This window comes from Cannabis sativa, chromosome 7 (genome assembly GCF_029168945.1).
Source record: "Cannabis sativa cultivar Pink pepper isolate KNU-18-1 chromosome 7, ASM2916894v1, whole genome shotgun sequence".
Lineage (NCBI taxonomy): Eukaryota > Viridiplantae > Streptophyta > Magnoliopsida > Rosales > Cannabaceae > Cannabis > Cannabis sativa.
Genome location: NC_083607.1, coordinates 55793228 through 55815916, shown reverse-complemented (window position 1 = coordinate 55815916; position 22689 = coordinate 55793228). Strand labels below are relative to the sequence as shown.

At 33.7% G+C, this 22689-nt stretch overlaps 2 protein-coding genes across 2 annotated transcripts; one reads left to right on the top strand and one right to left on the bottom strand.

Moving 5' to 3' along the window:
* Positions 1 to 2552: 2552 nt before the first annotated feature.
* LOC115697210 (U3 snoRNP-associated protein-like EMB2271) lies at positions 2553 to 5981 on the top strand. Its single transcript, XM_030624129.2, has 7 exons — positions 2553 to 3111; positions 3471 to 3813; positions 4194 to 4418; positions 4529 to 4757; positions 4971 to 5149; positions 5301 to 5366; positions 5772 to 5981. The coding sequence occupies exons 1-7, from the start codon at positions 2699 to 2701 to the stop codon at positions 5850 to 5852; spliced, it is 1536 nt and encodes a 511-aa protein (XP_030479989.2). The 5' UTR covers positions 2553 to 2698; the 3' UTR covers positions 5853 to 5981.
* A 220-nt stretch (positions 5982 to 6201) lies between these two features.
* LOC115697203 (uncharacterized) lies at positions 6202 to 15725 on the bottom strand. The gene is made up of 19 exons (XM_030624118.2): positions 15254 to 15725; positions 13478 to 13581; positions 12841 to 12927; positions 12667 to 12742; positions 12510 to 12584; positions 12322 to 12375; positions 11485 to 11544; positions 11192 to 11308; positions 10791 to 10885; positions 10502 to 10704; positions 9946 to 10043; positions 9612 to 9715; positions 9332 to 9497; positions 9060 to 9182; positions 8744 to 8823; positions 8433 to 8571; positions 8165 to 8197; positions 7488 to 7558; positions 6202 to 7405 (listed from the first exon to the last, which is right to left on the bottom strand). Exons 1-19 carry the CDS (start codon positions 15290 to 15292, stop codon positions 6736 to 6738), a joined length of 2394 nt encoding a protein of 797 aa, XP_030479978.2. The 5' UTR covers positions 15293 to 15725; the 3' UTR covers positions 6202 to 6735.
* Between the last annotated feature and the right edge of the window lie 6964 nt (positions 15726 to 22689).

Below are 22689 nucleotides of genomic sequence, written 5' to 3'. Positions count from 1 at the left end.
AAAGGCGGTGGAAACGTTTGAGTATCCGTCTGACACCATTAATGCGCCGCATCAATCAAAGGGCGTGAAACAAATCGACCTCTGCAAAAGCGGATCGCTGCATTTAATGCCATCATTAGACACGCCTTCACGCGCCCCAAGCTCGTGTCAGAAGACCGAGGAGGCGGCTAGAGACATTCCTGCAAAAGGCGAATCGCTGCATTAAATGTCATCATTAAATGTGCCCCCACGCGCTCAAGGCTGGAGCCAGGAAAACGAGGAGTCGACCGGAGGCACTTAAGCAAGCCTTGGTTTATTTTTACTAAGTAAACAAGGCTTGGGGGGTAAATGTTGCCCCTGAATTCGCCCAAAATACGTGGACTAGTCGAATTAGGACACGTGGATCAGATAACCTGTAAACATTTGATAAGTCTTTGTGCGCCACAAGGAAGCGCAGTTAGCGTGGGTCCCGGAGGAGGCACCCGGAGTACAAGGTACTCCGGGAAGCTCGCATGACGTGAAGCCTCTCCGGGATGTGTCGGATCTCTCTCGAGCAATCAAGTCGCATTTAATGCCGCATGGGAGGAAGCGTGTTGGGACTGTAACACGCAATAAAGTCTGACGGCACAACCCCCAAACAGCAGCGCTACAGTAATGATCATTTAAGTCTAGCGACTGCTACTCTGCGAAGAGTCACGTCAATCACAAGGCAAAAAGGATATTCTTCATAAAAACCCTACGGCACCTAGGGATTTGACCATGCATCACCCATGGTATGTTCATTGGAAATGCCCAACTTTATGGATACTTACAGATACATGTGTAAGAACAATTCTAGGGATTACCCCACCAAAACACTATAAATACCCCCTCAAAGCTCATTTAATGGGGTAGAGAATCTTGGTTTGCAAAAGAGCAAGAAGAGAAAATACTCACCAAGAACATTCTCTGTATTTATGAGAAAGACATTCTCTCAAGTGTGGAATCTGTATTAAATACATCCATTAATAACAAAGACTCGTGGACTAAGGCTCATTAACACCCCAACCACGTAAAAATCTTCATCTCACTTTCTTACAGCTCTTTATTATAATCATATTTTAATAGTTGCCGAAAATCTCGGTCAACAGTTAATGTGTTTATCAAAGGACCCATTAATTAGTCCCTTAATTAGAGGAAGAATGTGGTGCATGTTTTGTGTTTAGGATACTGATAATGATATAAGCTTATTTTGATTTACGGTAAGGATACTGATGTGTCACGTTAATAAAAGGATATTAAATTAATGGACGTCAATTATGTTATTAAAATATCTATTACGTATACTAATGAAATTTTCCCTATCATCTTCTCATGTTTTCTCTTCTATGTTGAAGACAATCTTTCATATTCTCTTGGCTTGTAGAAAACGATACCACTTCCTTTATATATAGTCTTATATTTTAATAAATTTAATTTATTAATTTTATATTTTTCTTTTGATAAATGACATTTAATAAAAAGAAAAAGAAAACAATGATTCATAAAAGGGCAATCTAGTCCTAATATAAAAATTATTCATTAAATTTTAACAAAAGGTACCATTTCTTACTGTTTTTAATAATAGAGGATACAAACTGAGTATTATTAATAATAGAAGGTATCAAACTGACATTTTAATAAAACACAGGGACCCATCCGTTAATAGCTTAATAGCTTTAAGGTTCTAAGTTCGAACCCATGACCTCTCCCTTTTTCCCACACCTCTCTCACTACTAAGCTAGCATTAGTGGCCTAAATTAATATTGAGTCAAAACAAAACTTAATAATAATCATATTTAGATGTGTAAAGACCAAATTAATTACATGTTATATATATATATATATCTGTTTGTGTTGGAAACTCACTTTAGATTGATTATATTTTCTTAAAAAAAATAATGATAGTTGAGTTTAGGTATTATTTTTTACTAGGTTCTAATTCATCATTTAACAAAAAAAAAATATCAAATTAATAATTTTTTGAAAACACAAAGTATAAAATGATATTTACTATAAAAGTTTCCTTAATAATTTTTTTAGGCTAATTAAAATTTTTACCCTTCGAATTTTGATATCTACTAAATCATGTCCCTTGAACTTTTAATGTCGTTAAAAATGCTCCCTGAACTATTGAAATTATTGGATTTAAGGATTTTTGTCTAATTTTAGTAAAAAAATCTAACATGGATGAAAGTTCAGGGGCATGATTTAGTACATGTCAAAGTTCGAGGGGCATGACTTGATAGATATCAAAGTCTAGGGAGTATGATTTAGTACATAAATAATCAAATAGTAAAATTGAATAAAATTAGACAAAAGTTCTTAAATTTAACACTTTAATATTTTAGGAGAAATTTAAACGGCCAGAAAAATTTAAAGAGTATAATTTGATACATATTAAAATTTATGGGTAAAAATGCTAATTGTAAATCCTTAATAATTTTCTTAAGAAAATAATAAATAATGTGTTGTTGTCGACCCGATATCCGGATCCGAATCCGAGACCCATGACCGAATGTTCTAACAAGTGAAGTGACACCTAAACCTTTGTTGTCTCTCTTCTCTTTCTCTTTCTTCTGAGAAACCCTAAAACCTTAAACCCTAACCTTTTCTCTTTCTGCAACAAAACCTTCAACGCCATTTCTGACACCCAATCTTCTTCTTCCTCTCATTGCTCTGCTCTGCTGAGCTCTCCACCATGAACAACAAGAGAGGCTCCGGCCCTAAGGGATCAAAGAAGGGCAAGGCTTCTTCCATCTCCGATGAAGCATTCTTCGGCAACGATCCCAAGAAGCGGCGGAAGAAGACCAAAAATGACGACTTTATTGAGAGCAGCGATTCCGATGACGATTTTTTCGGCGGTTCCGATGGAGATGACGGAGCTAATGGGGATTTGGTGGAAGAGACTGTGGACGAAACTAGGAAGAGGTTGGCGACTGAGCTTTTGGAAAAAATGAGGAAGTCGGCTAAGGAAGAAGGTGATGACGATGATGAGGGAGGTGATAGTGATAAGGAAATTGAGGAAGGTGAGAGAGACTCTTTGGTTGCTCAGCTTTTGCAGCAGAAGCAGCTCGAGGAGAGTGGCAGGCTTCGGAGATTAGTTGCATCGAGGTAATCTCTTCACAAAAATGCCAATGTTGATTTTTCATCCACTCATTGAAGTGTTTTTCGTTCATGGTTCAAGTTGAATCACCTATTAGCATTGTGAGATTTGCTATTAAAGACTAATCCCAATAAAAGGCGAAGTTTTCTGAGTGAATCTCTTCAAATTTAGTGACCCAACTTATTATCAAATCGAAATTCATTAGGAGGTTTTATTTGTAACAATGTTGAAGACAGTTCTTAGCTGATTTGAACTTTGTAAAGGGTAATCTAAATCGTGATAATCATGCGTAGGAGTGTATAACTATAGTTTTAACTTATGTTAATGAATATGTTTTTTTTTTTTGACATTTTTTCTCAATATTTAGGGTGCAAAAGCCAGAAGCTTCTGATCAATTTCAGTTATTAGTGAAGCATCGGCAACCTGTTACAGCTGTGGTTCTATCAGAGGATGATTCGAAGGGCTTTTCCGCGGCTAAAGACGGTACTATTTTGCATTGGGATGTAGAAAGTGGGAGGGGTGAAAAATATAGATGGCCTAGTGATGCAGTACTAAAGTCCCATGGTGCCAAGGATCCACAAGGCCGGGCTAGTAAGCACAGTAAACTTGTTTTCTCGTTGGCTGTTAGCTCAGATGGACGGTATTTGGCAAGTGGAGGTTCTGACCGTCATGTTCATTTGTGGGATACTCGTACAAGAGAACATATTCAGGTAAATATTTTTTCGTTTTTCAGCTACTAAGATTGTCATTGAATATAATTAACAACATGTTTCTTAGACTTGAATGGAGTTGGAATGAAATCACCATTCCTAAACATGGAGGATTCCTTTGAGCAATTTAAACTTTCTAGAGGGATCTATTAACAAAGTCCTGCTGAACTCTAAAATTATGAAACTTCCTTTAAATGGGTTAAGAGATGAGGGTTAGATATATGTTTTCATGATTGCCTGACAATATTTTCTGTCTAGATAACTCTTATTTGGGCGAATATGCTGATATATATTATTGTAAATTATAATCTGAGAGAAATTCCTAATTGAGAATGCGGGTCGTATTTCGCTCATGTGAAGTCAATGTATGTGTTTGACAGGCTTTTCCAGGACACAGAGGACCTGTTTCATGCTTAACATTTAGGCAAGGGACTTCTGAACTTTTTTCTGGTTCTTATGATCGAACTGTCAAGATATGGAATGCAGAGGACAGAGCCTACATAAGCTCTTTATTTGGTCATCAAAGTGAAGTGTTGACCATTGATTGCCTACGAAAAGAGAGGGTTTTGACGGTTGGGCGTGATAGGAGTATGCAGTTATTTAAGGTAGGGTAAAATGACTTCTTTCAACAGAATTTTTTTTCACACGAGTGAGAGAGTTGTCTATTATCCACTCTAGCACATTTGGTTCTGATATCAGTCTCTTGCCTAATTAGGTACCTGAGGAGTCTCGATTAGTGTTCCGTGCCCCTGCTTCCTCTCTAGAATGTTGTTGCTTTATTAGTAATGATGAATTCTTATCTGGAACCGATGATGGAAGTGTTGAGCTGTGGAGCCTACTGCGAAAGAAGCCGGCTTACATTGTCAAGAATGCACACTCTTTGTTGGCTGCAAACAAGAACATAGAACAGAAGGATTGCCCAATGATTCCTAATGGCCATATAGGTAAGGATAGTGATTTATTTCCCTTTTTGCCCCTCTTTTTTCTTGCCTTTGTTGAAACCTGAAGCTTCTTTCACCACATTGCTTTTGTATGTTTATTTTCATTCTACTTACCATGAAAGATGAAAGATACCAACTTTGGATGTTCTTGCAATTTATTTACAATTTCTTGTGCTGGCTTGTTTACCTCTATTTTCGTTGGATCCTAAAATGCAGAAAATGGTCACCACACTTCTGAAAAATATGATTCTTCATCTGTATATTCCTGGGTCAGTTCTGTGGCCGTCTGTAGAAGTAGTGACCTTGCTGCATCAGGAGCCGGTAATGGTTCTGTTCGTTTGTGGAGTATTGGGAGTGAAACCAAAGACATTAAACCCTTATACAATCTACCTGTGGTAAGTGAAAAAGAAGTAAAAAATTTCTTTTATTACTCCAAAAGGATGGAAAAAGATATGAATGAGGAGAGGTGGGAGATGAAAGAGGAATGATATTACCTTTCATCACCAAATTTTGAATCATTCTTTTTATCTTTTGTGCAAATTGCAGGTTGGGTTTGTGAATTCCTTGGCTTTTGCAAAATCTGGAAAGTTCATTGTTGCTGGAGTGGGGCAGGCAATTTTCTTTCCCTTGTTAACATCCCTCTTTATGATTTATGTTTTCCTTTATGTGTTCTTTTTCTTGTATTTGCACGTGTCGAAGGAAAATTTAACTTATATTTGGTTTTAGTGAAGTTGAATCATAAAAATAGTCAGTGGAAGCATATAGTACACAACTTTGGCATAGTGAATTAGTAGAGGCTAGCCGCTAGCATTAAGCATGTTTAGTTATTTCATCATTTGACAACATTTGAAAAGGGTGGGGTAGATAAGATGTGAAGAAAGAATTGACTTGAGATGCTACTCTTAGGGGGTCATGTTTGAGAATATGTTTAAAAAGTCCCAAATGATTCTCCGTCATACCGAATGATTCTTGGTCCGTCCTGATTTCTGGTTTCTTACGAGATCCTTGATTTTACAGGAACCTCGATTGGGAAGGTGGGGACGCGTCCCGGCAGCTCAAAATGGAGTAGCAATTCATCCACTCAAGTTGCTTTCTTAAGATGGCAAAAACAAAAAACAATTTTGTAGCTTCCCAATTTTTATTATACAGTGAGTTGATAATATAAATGAAAACATTTTTCTTTTCCTGGTTAACCTTAATATATATGATTCTGCTCATTATCAGTTATCTTCTTCCTCTTCCTTTTTAACTGAGTGAGCTCAAAATGAGCAAGCATATTATATCCCCAGACAGAGCTGTTAAACTTGAATAATTACATTACTTAATAGTTTTCCAGCAAAAATAATAAATAAATTATTACATTACTACTGTAATAAATTAATGTGTTGAAATCATAAATAAAGATAGATTTACAAATAAATAGAAAAGGAAAATGTCAACAATATCGTTTCAAGAAAGAATAACAATAATAGCAATCAATATATATTCAGATTATCTTCTGAAATCATTTGGACATACATGGATGTACTTAAGAATAATGAAGAGAAAGGAAATTATGTATTGACAGATCCTTGATAAAAAAAAAATGTATGCAACACGTGAGAGAAAATACCAAAATAGTTGATAAAAAACATTGTACTACTAAATACTACTACAACTAATGGCTAGAGAGTTGTTCGCAAATCAGAACCTCCCCACAATTGGTTTTTGTTTTTTCTTTTCCTTAAAATTTGCTTTTTCTTGAAGTTGAGGCGAAGAAGGGGAGAGCAAATTCTCAGGTATAGGACAAAAAATCAGCAGCCTTGCTTTTTAATACACTGCACCAATGCACACACAAGGCTTCTATATAATACAGTTGCCTAGCCAACCATCCGAAATGTCTAAAATCCAACTTTCCCACCTGATGATGATCATCATCATCATCAATGTGTTGCTTAAATTCCGAGTTAGCCCCAGTTAAAACTGAATTTGAGAATTTACATCAGTTCCCTTCTACTTCGTTTTCTTTTTTATCTTCAGTAGTGGCTATGGAAGCGCTGGCATCTTTGTCAACTGCTGTCTCAGCAATGCCAGTAGTGGCAGGGTCTGAGACTGCAATCTCATCATCCGATTTTGATGGTGGGTTCTTGTCCTCTGATGCTGCTGGAGGTCCACTGGCAGCTTCTTTGTCTACTACTTTATCAGGAGACGATGGAGAAGGTTCAGCAGCATCAGAAGATTCCAAAGGTTTTGCAGCATCTGGGGATTCCAAAGGAAGCTCACCATTTGGCAGGATACTAGATGGGTCACCAGAGTCCGAAGTCTCCCTCCATTCAACCCACTCAGGAGGTTTATCGGTTTCCTTTGATTCCGCTTCTCTTAAAGTGTTAGATTCCTGCAACACATTATCTTCTGATTTTGCTTCTGGTTCAACAGAAGGTGTTGCAGTGTCGATCAATTCATCATCCTCATTAGCTTTATCGTGTTCTGAAACAGTTTCGACTTCAACTGTAATGTCTTTACCAACATTTACGACATCCTCACCACCACTGAGAGCACTGGTTCCTTCAGCATTAGGTGATGGGGAAGCAAGTGGCCCAGTTGAACGCTCATTGGGATCACTGTTGTCTTCTTCGAAAGCAAACCAGTTGGAATTTGTAAAGAGAGAACCACTGCAAGAACAAAAGTATCACATTAAGAAACCTTTGAGACAGGCTCAATAGACAGGATGGAGGCAAAATAAAATCGACCTACCTATCCTGGTCATCTCCCAACCGCAGCGAAGATATGACAACTTCAGCAGATTCGTCATCGAAATAGACATCCTGTCCAAGTGTCATGCAAAAAACTTCTCATTACCACAAATTCTCTACTTCAATATACACGCGCAAGAAAAAACTGATGCTCAAGCTAAAGTTAGTAAACACGCCTCTAAGACTCTTTATATTCTGTCTATGGCTCACAATCACAAAAAGTTTTTTGCTTATTATAATTACTATTTAGAGAAAAGAATGATCAACTGCTACATTTCTATATATTGTCAAGCACCCTAATACAAGTTCTACAGATTTTATGGCAAACCATCCATGCAGCAAAAAAAAAAAAGATGAGATTGAATATTAGCAACAGAAAATAAAATAACAGGCTACAGATCCTGCTAGTAATACAGGAAGATAAAGCAATGCAGCTTATAGGGTCCAAGATTTATAGTTGCGAGGTGAAGCAAAGTGGTGCATGTTTGAGAAGACATACATATAGTAACCTCAATCAGTACATAGAACAACTATTTAGATCAGCATTGACTTCTGTATAGCAACTTTAACTTGTATAAAATACATGGCTCAATCGAGTATTTATCAGCGCCAAAAAATACCTTATATATTACACAAGAGTAGATTCCCAATAAAAAGCAAATAAAAAAAGTCTCATACCTCGTCATCTCCGCGTTCAAGCGATCCGTGGCCCTGAATGCATAAAGATTTTCCAGTTATAAAGAGATAATCGGAACACAGTTGAAATAGCATTTAGGAACACTATCAATGTTATGAATTCAAGCTGTAGCAATAGATATATACAAGAAAAATTATCAATAGATCTTATAACAATCAGACTCACAAGACAAGAATTAGATAATCAGATTGCATTCTATACAAATTTTACTGTGAAAATTTTCATCATATCATATTTTTTATTATGCACCTCATCCATATCATTGCTATACATGCCGTAGCGGAAAGCCTGACTCAAGTTGTTTGCTAGAGCAGCAACATCATAATCTCTATCTTGATAATCATCATCGTCACTGTCCCTTGTCCGATCCTGTAATGCGGTCGGTCGCCTGTTATAGGGGGAAGAGAGAGGTGTTACATAAATACATGCAAAAAAGCAATAATTTTAACCCAGATTAAATATATTTGTGGCCATGGTAGGAAATTTTTGAAAAGAAGCACTTGAAACAACAAAACTATAGATACATACTTGAAGAAACAATTTTAAGCAAAAGAACATACCCACAAGCCCACTGATAAACATTCTCCAGAGCATTACGCTTTGCTAGGACATTTGTATGATCAGACCATTCACTGTTTGCCTATAAGAAGATAAGTAAATATAGAACAATATTAATGAAAATAGTATAGAATACTCTAATTTCTGGAATTAGCTTCTATTAATACACGCATTTTACATGCAGAGGTAAAAGATATAGAAGTAACTTAATAAGGAAAAAACTGCTCGCAACCTAAAACTTGATAAAACAGTGAACAAAATTTTCAGCTAAATGAATTATGCCTGCAAACACTTCTAAGAAAATAAAGAAAAGAAAACCTGCAGAAGAGCCTGAACGTCACTATTTGTATTCCCAAGTTGATTAATTTTGTTGGATAAACGAGTGATATGTCCAATATTCCCTATCCTGGGTAGCGATCTGCCCTCAGCAGGGACTGTTGGCTGCACAACAAGAATGAACATGTTACATCACACATCTAACATCTGCACTAAAAGGAGAAACTATAACAAAATGCAACACAAGCTCACACAGAATACACAAATCCTGATAAATTTAATGTATAATCACCAATTATGAAGAAGTGGACCACCTTGTTTGAATCAGCTGTCAATGTGGTATTCTTTTCAGCTTCAAGAATTTTCCCAACAAGATTACAGTCACGGAGAATATGTTCAACAAGTGGAGCATTCTTGCTCTCCAAGCATGAATTTATAATGTTCTCTACGTGGTGATGCAGAAAGTTATTATAAGGGTACCTAAAGAATCAACAAACCAAGAAATAAGAGAATAAACAATCCATCACAAAACATGTGTTACAGCCTTCTCTTTTTCTTTTTTTTTTCAGCTTGGAAAAGATCTTAAAGACTTACTCAAAGAACAAGTCTGAAATCCTTTGTAGAGCTCCAAGACGGATCAATTCCTTCTCAGCAGCTTCACTACCAACTGCCAGTAACACTGAAATAAACTCTACAATCTGAAAAATTTCCCAATTCAGCACAATCCAGCACAGAGTTCAGACACCATGTTAGCTCATAAGCTTACATTGATGATATTATTACACAATTCAAGCAGACATCAAACAAAAAAAAAACAAAAACATTTACGTAAGAAACATAAAAAGTCCCTACAAGGGGCAAATAGAAACAAACCAAAAAAAGAAGGCAAAAACTGATCTAGACCAGATAATATGGCCCATGAATATACCTTTAAACGATGCTTTCCTAGCGGGGGCTGTAACTTTCCATATGTAGTTAACAAGATGTTGTCAGAAGATGAAACATCTAAAAGCTTGAGCAAATCACCTGGCGCGACAAAAAGAGATAAATAGTCAAGCCATAATTTTAAAACTAGCAAAAAAGCTTCATTAGCTGATCATGTTTGAGGATAAGAAACAAGAGCACACATTGATCAAGCATAAGAGACATAAAGATTAAAGGGAAACCAATGTGACACGTATAAAGAACTTGGAATATACCACAAGCTTGACTCTTTGAACACCCCTCTTAGGTAATAAAATTATATAATATAGCTCACATAAAATGCAATACTAAGGCAATCCATTAAGCAAGCTTGGATGCAATGCCTTACTTGAATTACCGTTTGTTTGAATGCTTGAGGCAGTGCCAATGGACAAAACAAGTTTTGAGAACAAAATAGTTTATACAAACCTCTAATTGTATTAAAACACAGCTACCAATTTACACCGAGACATGGAAACATGAGCTAAAATAGATCGGCAATGAAAGAAACAAATTTTCACCTAAGCTCTCTAGCATGCCCTCAACTGTCTCCGGATTAGCAGTTACAGTGGACCCAAGAGTCATTTGACGGCCAAACATATGATATGCTCCCATATTTAACCTCTTAGGGTCTAACAAAGTTATGCATATTGTCAGCGAGTTATTTAGAACAGATTTTGGACGTGATTCCTCCAAGGCATGACGAAACAATCTTCCAACAAAACTGGCAATAGAAAAATTAAATTAATTCTAATATGAAAGCTAGAGCATAACACTATAACAGTATAAAACATGATGTATAAATACTACCTTGGGCTTGAAATTTTGGCCGAAAGTCCAGCAGGTGCAAAACGCGTAATTGCACAAAGTGTTTCGGCTGCGTTAGCATGAACTTCAGGAGAATCCTGTAAAATTCATTTTAAAAAGATTCATCATGTAATGTTGAGCATTGGAAGACCTTATCACTCTCTAGGTGTTATATTTACATTGTCATTTTCTTCACAGACTTCAACATAAAACCAAGCATCATAAGAGAGAACTGGATCTTCTATTTATCTAATATAGTTAAATATAAAATGATATAGCTCAACTGACATGAGAATCAGCTATGAAGCACAACTACAGAAAGAAGAAAAACTGAGAAGAGCTGAATGACGAAAAATATGCAAGCTCACTAAACATAGCCCTCGTGTACACTTCAAAGTACTTACTGAAGAGCTGAACTTGTCCACAATCATCTCCAGCACATTTGTATCTTGTATCCACTGCACTGCGTCAGTATAATTTGCGTACATATGTTCATCAGCCCCGATCAACCTTATTAAGACCTATTCAACAAGAAATATTATTTTTCATTATAACAAATGTGTATTCTAGCACACCAAGTGCATGGGGTCAGGAAAACAATAATTTTCCTTCAATAGAGAGTAGTGGCAATAAGAAGTCCCAAAGGTTCTCTACAGTTGGGTAAATTGAAAACAGAGGACAAAAAATGAAGTTATACCTCCATAATGGATGTGATTCCAATCAGGTCAACAAGCTTCTGCATAATTTCCCGATGAGCCTGGACAATGACATGAGTTCAAACCAAAAATAAGTCAAAGTGACATCAAGAAAACCTCCCGGGTACCTATATTGCAATTGCTATAATTTCTTGGTTCCAAAATCACAAGGGTTAGGTGTGAAGCCTAGTTTTTTTTTAAAAAAAAAAGCTCAATGTGAAATATAATGACAAATAGCCGACATCTTCTATTTCATATTTACAAATTAAAACACACAGCTGGTACAGACATAGATTTAATTTAAACATCTCAGTTCTCACCCTGCATGCAGAAATTACCAGGGGATTTTTCAGTTCAGTCGTAACAAACTTTTTTTCTTTTAACATTTGATGGTAGTATTGATTTCACTAGGATGTAGGAAAAGAAGGGTCTGAAGGCCAAAACTTCCTTAATTGGTTCCAATAAATTTTATATTCAAAAGAAGAGAAAAAATCATTAACTTATTCTCTAATTAGTTACAGTTCCCACAACATTGATTGCATGTCCACAAGCACGTATCATTGTACAGCATATATTTTAAAAGAAAAATCAATTTGTATTAATGAGAAACTAATACAAGAAAGGTGTGAGTGAATCACACCAAAAAGCATAAAGATACTGATTTTGGTGAGCATATTCTCCAACTCATTTTGGTGCGATTCACTCAAAAAACATCACTGGGACAAGAAAAAATAAGAAAAGAGGAAAAGAAAGATATTTGTACAAATTTACATGAAATGAAAAGACAAGAATCAATTGCTCAAAAAAAAAAAGAAAAAGATAAGAATCAAGGTACTAACTTGAATATAGCTCAAAAAGGGAGCTGTCTTCCGCAACAACAAGCATATGACAACCTGAAAACACACAAGAATCATGGGAATGGAACTAAAAATGGCAAATATGAAATGGTATTTTCAAATTATGTACATAAAATGTTTCGTACCAAAATCCAGAAATAACTAAGTCTGAAATTTTACAAAAAAGGTACCTTGCTGAAATACCCAGCCAGAAACGGACTGTGAGTATGTTTTGGTTCCAAAAAGGAAAATAACAAACCCATCAACTGCCAAAAGATAACTTCGTCAAACACTAGACATTTTCCATTAAGTGAAGAAAAAATGGGACTAAACAGTAAAACTTCTGACCTCTTCATCCTCTACCAATGTCTTGAGGATAATATCAACTTCACAAGTAAAAATCTCACAGGCAATGAAAGGAAACCTGAGGAAAAATATATTTGCAAGATCAGAAAATGCATTAAAGCAATCTTCACATGTAAAACTTGTAATCACTTTCAAAAAAAAAAAAGAAAAACCTACTTCACACTTCGACTTCTATCAGCATCTTCAGGAGCTTCTTCAACAATGTATCTGATAAGTTGTTCAACCTGGGTTCTTTCTCTCAAACTACAAAACAAAATAGTGGGGAGACAAACTGAATAGATGTATTCATAAAGACATAGTGTTCTTAAGAAAAAATGACACATGAAAGTGACTGAAATAACACTAAACAACCAGTAGGATTATCCAATTTGTGCTTAACTTCTGCAGAAATAAAAATAAAATAAAAACTATACAGTTATTTGGACTTTAGAAAATAGGAGACTACAGCTTAAAAATGTACACACATTTCATAATATAATAGGTGTGCCTTGAAAATTAAATTATGATTTCTTAAATATCAACGAAGGAGTAGAAAGAAGCTTCCAAGGTCAGAACTTAAAAATAATTGTAGAATATTGCAGTTTATGCATTCCATCCACATGCATTAACTAAGAACTTCCTTTTCTATAAAAATTCTTGAAGGACCATCCTCCAATTGCACTAAGAATTAAATAGATACATCATAGTACACAGAGACAAAGCTTAAATGAGGAAAAGATGAAGCAAGTTAAAATAAAAGTGTATATACATTTATTTATAAATTTAAAACAACAACAACAACAAAAAGCTTTACAAGTTAATCAGTCGTCCATTAAGAGCTTTGCACTCTTGAATGATTTCGTCTTCATCTAGAAGTTCCTCTAATGTGAAATTATCCTTGTCCAAAATTGTCTCCACCTACAATGTGACAAGAAACAAGAGAAAATCATTTGACTTGATTAAATAACAAAACATCCCAAAAGAAGAAAAATTATTCCACTTGAGTGGGTAAATGTGAAGGAAATAAGAAATAGTGGAAATAATCAAAACAGAAAATTGTTTATGGCCTTAAAAGGAACACAAAACATCTAACCTCAAGAAAAAATTGAACTAAAATCCTAATTCCACAACAGTCCTTATTTCTAGATGTGTCCATAATAGTTGGAGTACACATCCTCCATTTAAAACCTAACAGTCCTCATTTCCTGATGTGTCCATAATAGTTGGAATACACACCCTCCATTTAATTCCTGAACAGTCCTTATTTCCAAATGTGTCCATGATAGTTGGAATACAATCCTAAATTCTTAACACAGAACAATTATATATCTTGCCGCAACCAAGATTTAAGCATCGTCAAGCCTTTTTTTTTTCTATAGCCTAACTATTAATTCTTCTGGCAAACACATTTGATTTTAGTACTGCCTCATTTGTGTTTCAATTCCTTAATAAGCTAAGGTGGCATTGCAAGGGTGTTGCCTATAATGGTCAAATAATCTTGAACAATCTACCAATTCACAATCGAACACTTATCTCTCAAACTTAAATACCTCATAAGTGACAATCTAGATCTACAATTTACAGATAGGACACATCTACAACACGAAAGGTAAGCAGAGGCTTGATTGCTCAACTCAACTGAACCTTGCCAAAGTTTAAACCACTTAATTACTATTACATATTTTACTCATGTCCAGGCATGTTTCTTTATAAAAAAGAAATTTAGCTGAACTTTGCAACCATTCATAATTTAAAAAGACTACAGACCAAGAAATTTCTAAATCATAAAACTGCTTGAATGAAAGAAGTAATTTACATAATTTTAAGTACCAGTTCTAGAATGTGCTTAAAATATTATAGTACACAGAAGACTACTTTCTAGTCTCTACTCACATTTGGATACTTGGAAAAGCCTAAAATTCAGAACAGCAGAGTCTATTTCAATTCAAGAAGGAGATCAACTAAGTCGCTGTACATAATATTTCAAAATAAACAAATAAATGGCACCAAATGTGACACAACAAAATGGTAAATATTATAACAAGCATCAGGAAACGGTTGTTTCTACAATTCCTAGGCGAAATTTTAATGTGCAGCAACACTGCAGCGTCTAACATTTTCATACCACGTATCTCCAATTTGCTCTGTCTACAAAACAAGAAAAGTAATTTCTCTATCTATACCTTACTTCACTCTATTTCTCTATAAACTCGTCCAGATTGAGAACATGTGGTGGTCTTCTTTTTCTCAGATAAGAATCCAGCATACCACCAACATGTTAGCAATTAATTCCTATTTAGCCAAAATGGAAAAACTAAATGCCTATAAAATACTCAACATGAGCACCAATGAAAATCCTAATAACATACGATTTACAAAATTCCCCAAAAAGCAATGTTGAATCAAAACTCACGAAATTCTAATCCGATCCCTCATTTTCCACAGCAACAAAACAGAAAATCAAATCGAATCAACAAAAAACCCAGAAATTCAACCAGCGTAGAAAACAATCCACAGCGAACATCGATCACTGTTACATATAAGCAAATAAAGAAAGGTAAGAAAAAGAAAAAGAAAGCGGGTAACGCACAGGAGACGCAGTGGACAAGCCCGCCATACGCCAAAACATGTTGAATTAGGCAATAGAAATGGGCTCCGAGAGGCTAACAGTAGTCAGATCTACAGAAACACCACTCCGTGAAACCCTAGCACACGCTCACCAATTCCTCGATTCCACAAAATCACCGTACAGTTCCGCCACAAAAGAAAGATCCAAGGAGAAAAGCGAAAACCCTAGATTGAATTGGGATCGAGTAAAAGGGGTTCAGAGAAAGAGAGAGAGAAGAAGAAGAAGAAGAGCTGCAATCGCGGGAGAGATATGAGAGAGTGCCTATGGAGATGAGTGTACGGTTGATATCAAAATATAATTTCATTCCCATTTCTTTTAGATATATTTCCTTTCTAATTTATTCAAATAATAATAATAATTTATTCAAATAATTTATTGTTAAAAAAAAAAAATTAATTTGTTGTAAGAATGATATGTTTGGCCCTTTTTGTTATTCTCTTCCTGCAAAAACATTTTTTTCCTTTCTAAAAGTTATGTTTGGCCAAAAAAAAATAAATTGAATAATTGGCTGGAAATATAAAAATCTAACGGTTAAAATAACAAAAGTGAGGATGAATTTCTTGTCTGTAAGAAGTTTATTGTCTATTTTAAAAGTATATTAACATTAAAATAGTGACTTATGTGAAAAGTGATTCCCCTCAAAAAAAAAAAAAACTAGACAATAAACTATAAATTTAAAAAGAAAATTCCAACTTATATTTTTCAACTTGGTCCCACCAAAAGAAAAAAAAAAATGAACTATTCTTAAATACTTAATAATACTAGGTAATAATGCAATGCATGTTTTTTAATTAAAATGGCGTTTGGTAACACTTTTGTTTTTTAATTTTTTAATCAAATGAATGTAAATTTTTGTTTTTAAAAATTTTGTTTTTGAAAAACAAAAATGCATTCTGTAACCACTTTTGTTTTTCAATTTTAAAAACAAAAAACAAAAGTGTGTTTTGTAAAGTTCATTTTTATTTTTATTTTTTGATTTTATTTAAGTCGGGTCTAGGTTTGAGGTCATATTCGGGTTCGGGTCAGAGGCCGGGTTCAGCGCCAGGGCCGTGGGGGGAGGATTTGAGTTCGGGTCTCGTCGGAGTCTAAAATATTGATTAAGAAAAAAAGTTGTTTAAAAAAATATTGAAAGACATTTTTTGTTTTTAAAATTTTGATTCTTAATTAAAAAATTAAAAAAAAAAACAGTTTTATAAAACATGTTTTTAAAAAATATTTTCACTTTTTCAATTTTAAAAATAGAAAACTTATCAAACGCCACCTAAAATTTCTTTTTTTGGTGAATTAAATCAGTATATTGCTAATCTCTCCAATTACATCCTAAGAGCAGCTCGAATGAGAGTTATGAGACTGCAAAAACAATATATGCCATGTATATATCTTCCAAGAAAGTTGCATTTCTTATAGCATTTTGTAGTTTTATTTACAGTGCACGGTAGTCCTGATAATATTTTTATATATATAATATAGTTAATTTTATATATATTTATATTATTGTATTTGTAAAATTAAGAATTATTCTTTGAGAAATTTTACAATGCACATTTATAAAAGTGATGTACGAATTACTTATATTTGTTTCGGCACCCGACATATTTTTTTAGTCTATTTTTTTATATAATAGTGTATATTATAATTATTTAAGACATCCTATAAAACTTAGAAAAAATTATACACTTCTTTAAAAGTGGCGCACTGATATATAGGGGTGAGCAACGGTCGGTTTGGTCGTTTTTTACACAAAAAAAAAATCGAAATTTGGTTTTCGGTTTCCATAGTTATAATCCGAAAACCGACCGACCATTATACAAATGTAAAAAAACCGACCGTTTTAATTTTATAAAAAATAAGTTTTTAAGTTTTTATAATTATTTGAAAACTAAAAAAATTAGAGTATTGTATCAAATATCATATAATTTGAGAATAAAACTTTCTTAGTTAAATAAATAATGTAAAATAAACTTTTTTAAATTTGTTCAAATTATTTGTGCTACTAATATGGTAATGAGTTATATTAAAAAACTTGTATTATTTTATGAATGTGTATATATAATATGTAAATGCATCAAACTATAATAAAATAAAGCAATGAATAATTAAGACTTTAAATAAAAAAGATATAAGTCAAACTAGTTTAATAAAATTGCATATTAAATATGTAGAAAAATAATATATAATATATATGTTCGGTCGGTTCTCGGTTTAATCGGTTGGTTAGTCACTGACACTAAAACCGACCATGTTAAGGCGGTTAATTCAGTTTTCGGTTTTTCGGTGTCGATTTTTTCGGTGTTCCAACGGTCGGTGTATTCGGTTTGGTTGGTTTTTTAGATTTTTTGCTCACCCCTATTGATATACTCCTACCTTTTTCGACATTCAGGAGACTTGTTTAGTTTTTTTTTTTAATGGTCGTGTACATTATAGTTGTTTAATACATCTTGCAAAATTTTGAAAAATTTTAAAAAAATTTAACATGCCGAAAATAAAATTCAAACTTTCTATCGCGTGACTCTTTTATTTAGAGGGATACATTATAAAAGTACCTTATAATATTTATGTTATTGCAATATGATATGTTAATTTATCGAATTTTGTCGATTTTACAATATTATTATCTTTAATCTAATTAGTAAGTTTATTTAAATTATTAATTAAATATAACAATTGTGGTAATTTTTGTTAATTAATATGATATTATTTTTTTATTTTATTGAAAAATTAATATAATAATAAGGAATATTTTTTTAGTGTAATTTGTAGTGTTGTGGTTGGAGTAGAAATACTTTTTGACGCTAAATTTGGTGATAGTGTTACACCAAATTTGGTGTTTCCTTGGAGATGCTATAATATGCAACATTATCTTATTAAAGGGCTGCTTGTATTTATGATTAATTTTGAAAGCATTCTCTCTATCTATCATTTGTATTATTTTAGGCATCATACTTATAAATTTTCAATTATACTTTTTGGTTCCACTAGATTTCATTTCGACACCACTAGATAGGGATGCATATTTTCTCATAGGATGGGACCCGTCGGGGACCCGCTTTTAATAGGGCAGGAATTCTCCGTCTAGATGGGAAACAAGGCGGGGGCGAGGATTACTTTTGGTCATCAAATGTTAAGTGGGGCGAGGATCACACTCCCAGACCCGATGGCGACCCGTTTAGTATTTTATTTTATATTTTTAGTAATATTTTAGATTTTATAATTTATGTCTGCATTTTTTAGTATATTTGTATCATTTCTTATGAATTTTAAGTTGTGTTCTGGATAATAACTAATTTATTGAATAATAATTAATGTATAATATTTTAATTTTTAAGTAATTTAATATTTTTATATATTTAAATTTTTATTATAAACTTTATATATTTTTATTAAGGAATTTCTCGCCCCGTCCCCGCTCCCATTAGGGGATTTCCCGCCCCATCCCCGATGCGGAATAAGTAAGAATGGGGATTAAAATCCTTAACAGGAATGGGAATGGGAGGAGCACTCTCCGCCAATTTTCTGCCCAGTGTGCATCCCTACCACCAGATAGAGGTGTTCAACAAAATTTACAAACCGCTCAACCTGAAAAAATCGCCTAAACCAAACCGAATAAATCGACAAAAAATACAATGAAAATTCAAACCATCCAATGAATATATGAATATATGTACCCAAAGTTTTAAGTTTGTAAGTGGCATAAACCCAATGTTTATTTTTAACTGTATAAATACCCAACGTTTATAAAACTATAATTTTTCTCTAATTTCGTCAATATAGACTCTGCGATTATCTTTAACATGGCACATATAAGACCCTAATTCTATATCATTAGGTTATATAGTATCAGTTACTTCCAAATGTTCTTTTAACAAATTCAAATCAGAGTTTGTACTGACAAAACTAGAGGAAATTGGTTTACAAATATTTGGTACTTATACCACTAAAAATAAACGTTGAGTTTATACCACTTACAAATTTAAAATTTTGGGTACAAATATTTATCCATTTTTTTTATAATAAATCATAATTAATGTTATTTAAATTTATTTATTAATTTAAAAATAATATTCAAATTAATATAATAAAAGGGAATCATTCAAACCCACCTATTTTAAGGTGCCAACATCACCCCCTTAAGTATAGTTGTATTACTAAGGGAATAATATTTCAAGATTAAACCCTCAAAACAAACAAGTTAATATTTTACATTACTATTCTCTTGCTTACATTAATCCATGAGCATTGCTATGAGGCACTCATAGTGCCTAGCACCACGATAAAATGTTGCTCTATAATTGGTTAGTGATTTTTTATAATATTTATTAAAGCAAAAAAAGTGAGATCTAATATTAAGTTGCACTAATAGCGATATTACACCTCATAAGGGTGTTAGTGTTGGAAATTATTTTACCAGGATCTTAGATCTACTCACAAGTATGTTTATTAACATCCTAAATATGAACTTTCTAAAACGATGAAATTAAACACATATAAAGTTTAAGAAACCTTACATTGGGTGCAGCGGAATATAATGACTCCTTCCGTTCAGATATCTAGCCCTTGATTCCTTTCTGTAGCAGAGCATTATCAATATCTGAACCTGGATCTCTTTCTCTGAATCTTTGATGCTGAAACTCCTTTGTTGATGATCTTTCTTCACGATCTTCCTCACTATGATTGAGGTATCACTTGATGTGTGTGGGCACTACTCTAATCACTAAGGATTTCGAAATTCAAAGGAAGAAGAAAGAAGAAGTGGTAGCTAAAGATAGGGAGAGAGAAGGCTCAGTTTTTCTGATTCAGAAAGTGTGAGAAGAAAAGTCTCATTTTTTTTGAAGCCTTCACTATCTATTTATAGCATTCCACTAGGGCTAGGTTTGAATTATATGACATTAAAATAATGAAAAAAATCAATTTAAAATAGCTACAAAGGTGGTCGGCCATACACTAGTGGATTGGGCCTTGGGTTTTGCAATTTTGCAATTTTAACACCTTTTGTATCTGATTTTCTCAAAAATGCCAATTTCTTAATTCAACCATTTAAATGCCAATTCTAACTATTTAATAACTATAAATAATTATTAAATAATATTGTCATTTATCATATTTATTAATTGAACCATACAAAGTATCATAATTAACAAATATGCCCCTATAAACTCTTTCTTTACAATTTCGCCCTTACTTAGTGAAAAATTCACAAATAGACATAGTCTAATTTGAGAATTATAATTGATTAATCAAAACCAATTACATGAGTCTTACAAGCAATATTATCTCAACTAGTGGGGGGACCATGGGTCTATATAACCGAGCTTCCAATAAGTAGATCAAGAATTTAGCACTAAAATTCACTAACTTATTAATTCTTCGTTGAATCCACGCATAGAACTTAGAATTGCACTCTCAGTATATAGAATGCTCTATATGTTCCACCATATAGACGCATCATTAGTTATCCATTGTTATAATCCTAATGTGATCAATGATCCTCTATATGAATGATCTACACTGTAAAGGGATTAAATTACCGTTACACCCTACAATGTATTTATTCCTTAAAACACTTGACCCCGTATAAATGATATTTCAGCTTATGTGAAATGAGTACTCCACCATTTATGTTCGTTTGGTCAAGCTCGAAGGAGATCATCCTTTGCTTACTATTCGCCGTATGAAGCTATAGATTCCATGTTTATGATAGCGCTCCCACTCAATTGCACTACCGTGTTCCCAAAAAGTACGTATCACCCTGACCAAAAGGTAGGCTTAACTAACAATTCAAGGAACACGAATAGCCTTTCAAGATTGAGCCTAATCATAACAGGATTAAGAACATTTGATCTAGGATCAACTAGGCGATATTGACTTGAATAGATATTACGGTAAGTTTAATAAATCTAAGTCAAAGTTCAATATCGGTCCCTTCCGATGCATACTCCATGCATCCAACCTGAGCTTTACTTTAAACAATGCTCTGGAAAGAACATAGCACTTCTCCAAATGCAAGTAAACTCTGTTGTAGATTATCATATCAGTAAAACCCTATGTCTGATAAATCTAGGAAACTTTATTCACATAGTCATGTTTACTTTCCAATGTGTTGACGGCACAATAAACAGGATCAAGTATGTGAAAAGGGTTTCAGATGAATTTATACATTATGTACATATAATCATGAAATAAATCATGTGAACCATGCAACATTAAATGTTATTTCTGATCTATATTAATAAGTAAATCTGATTATATTGAAATGAGTTTTATTTAGGGCATAAAACCCAACAAACTCCCACTTGCACTAATATAAAACAAAAAGTGCGTTTCAAATAATCTCAACACATTGATATACAAATCAAGTGTAGTAGTAGTAAACTCCTCGTAATAGGATCTGAAAGGTTGAATTAACCACAACCTTTTCTCCACCATTACTCTTCCTTAATCACAAAATTATTGATAATGTGAAATTCCTCTCTATATGTCTACTCTCTTGGGATACTGGATTCTATACCTTTGGCAACTACTTTTGGTTAATCAGGAAAGTAACACTAGTAGTTTAAGGCAATTTGGAATGGCGCCAAAGATGTATAGAACTTTCCTTAGACTGAATAAGTACCTTTCCTGCAACTTTAACATTCATTCCCTCTCTGGTAGACCTAGAGACTTCAGATAGGTTTTTACACTTCTCCAAAATCACTATTCCACCCCCAGAGTAATCACCATCTTATCAGAAAGATTTACTAGCACAAAGGCAAATTTCGAAATCTGATATGGTGTAGTCTAAGAGTTTTAAACACACCCTTATAGACTAACATATAGTTCCTCTTCTTTATCTTAAGATTTACTTGATTGTCTTCCAATGTTCTTTTCCTAGATTAATCTGATACCTACTCATTACTCCCACTCAACAGCAGGTGTCTGGTCTAAGGCATACAAAAGCATATCTAAGACCTCTCACTGTTGATTTAAGAAATTCTTTCATGGCTTTATCTTTTCTGGAATAGTTAAGACTTTTCCTTAGATAAAATCTATACCTAAGAAGTTGTGAAGCTTCTATAGATTGCCATTAGAAAGAAAATGCTTCAGCATCTTACTAAAGTAAGTTGCTTGCATTAGAGTAAGTAATTACCAGGTATACCACAAGCCATAGGTTTAGATAAACTCAAACCTATAATACTGGGAACAGGAAGTTTTGTTAAGTCCATTGAATAGACTTATAAACGTAAATTTCCTTTTATGTCCTTGTAATAGAAAACTTAAGGTTACCCCATGTGAATGGATTAAACCATAGTTCTATTGGCTTTCTTCTTAGTTTCTTATCTTGACAATCCATTACTTGTTTAAACTCACAATGGATTTTAATCACTAGTGTCTCCCAAGTCATAAGAAGGTGAGTTCCTAGA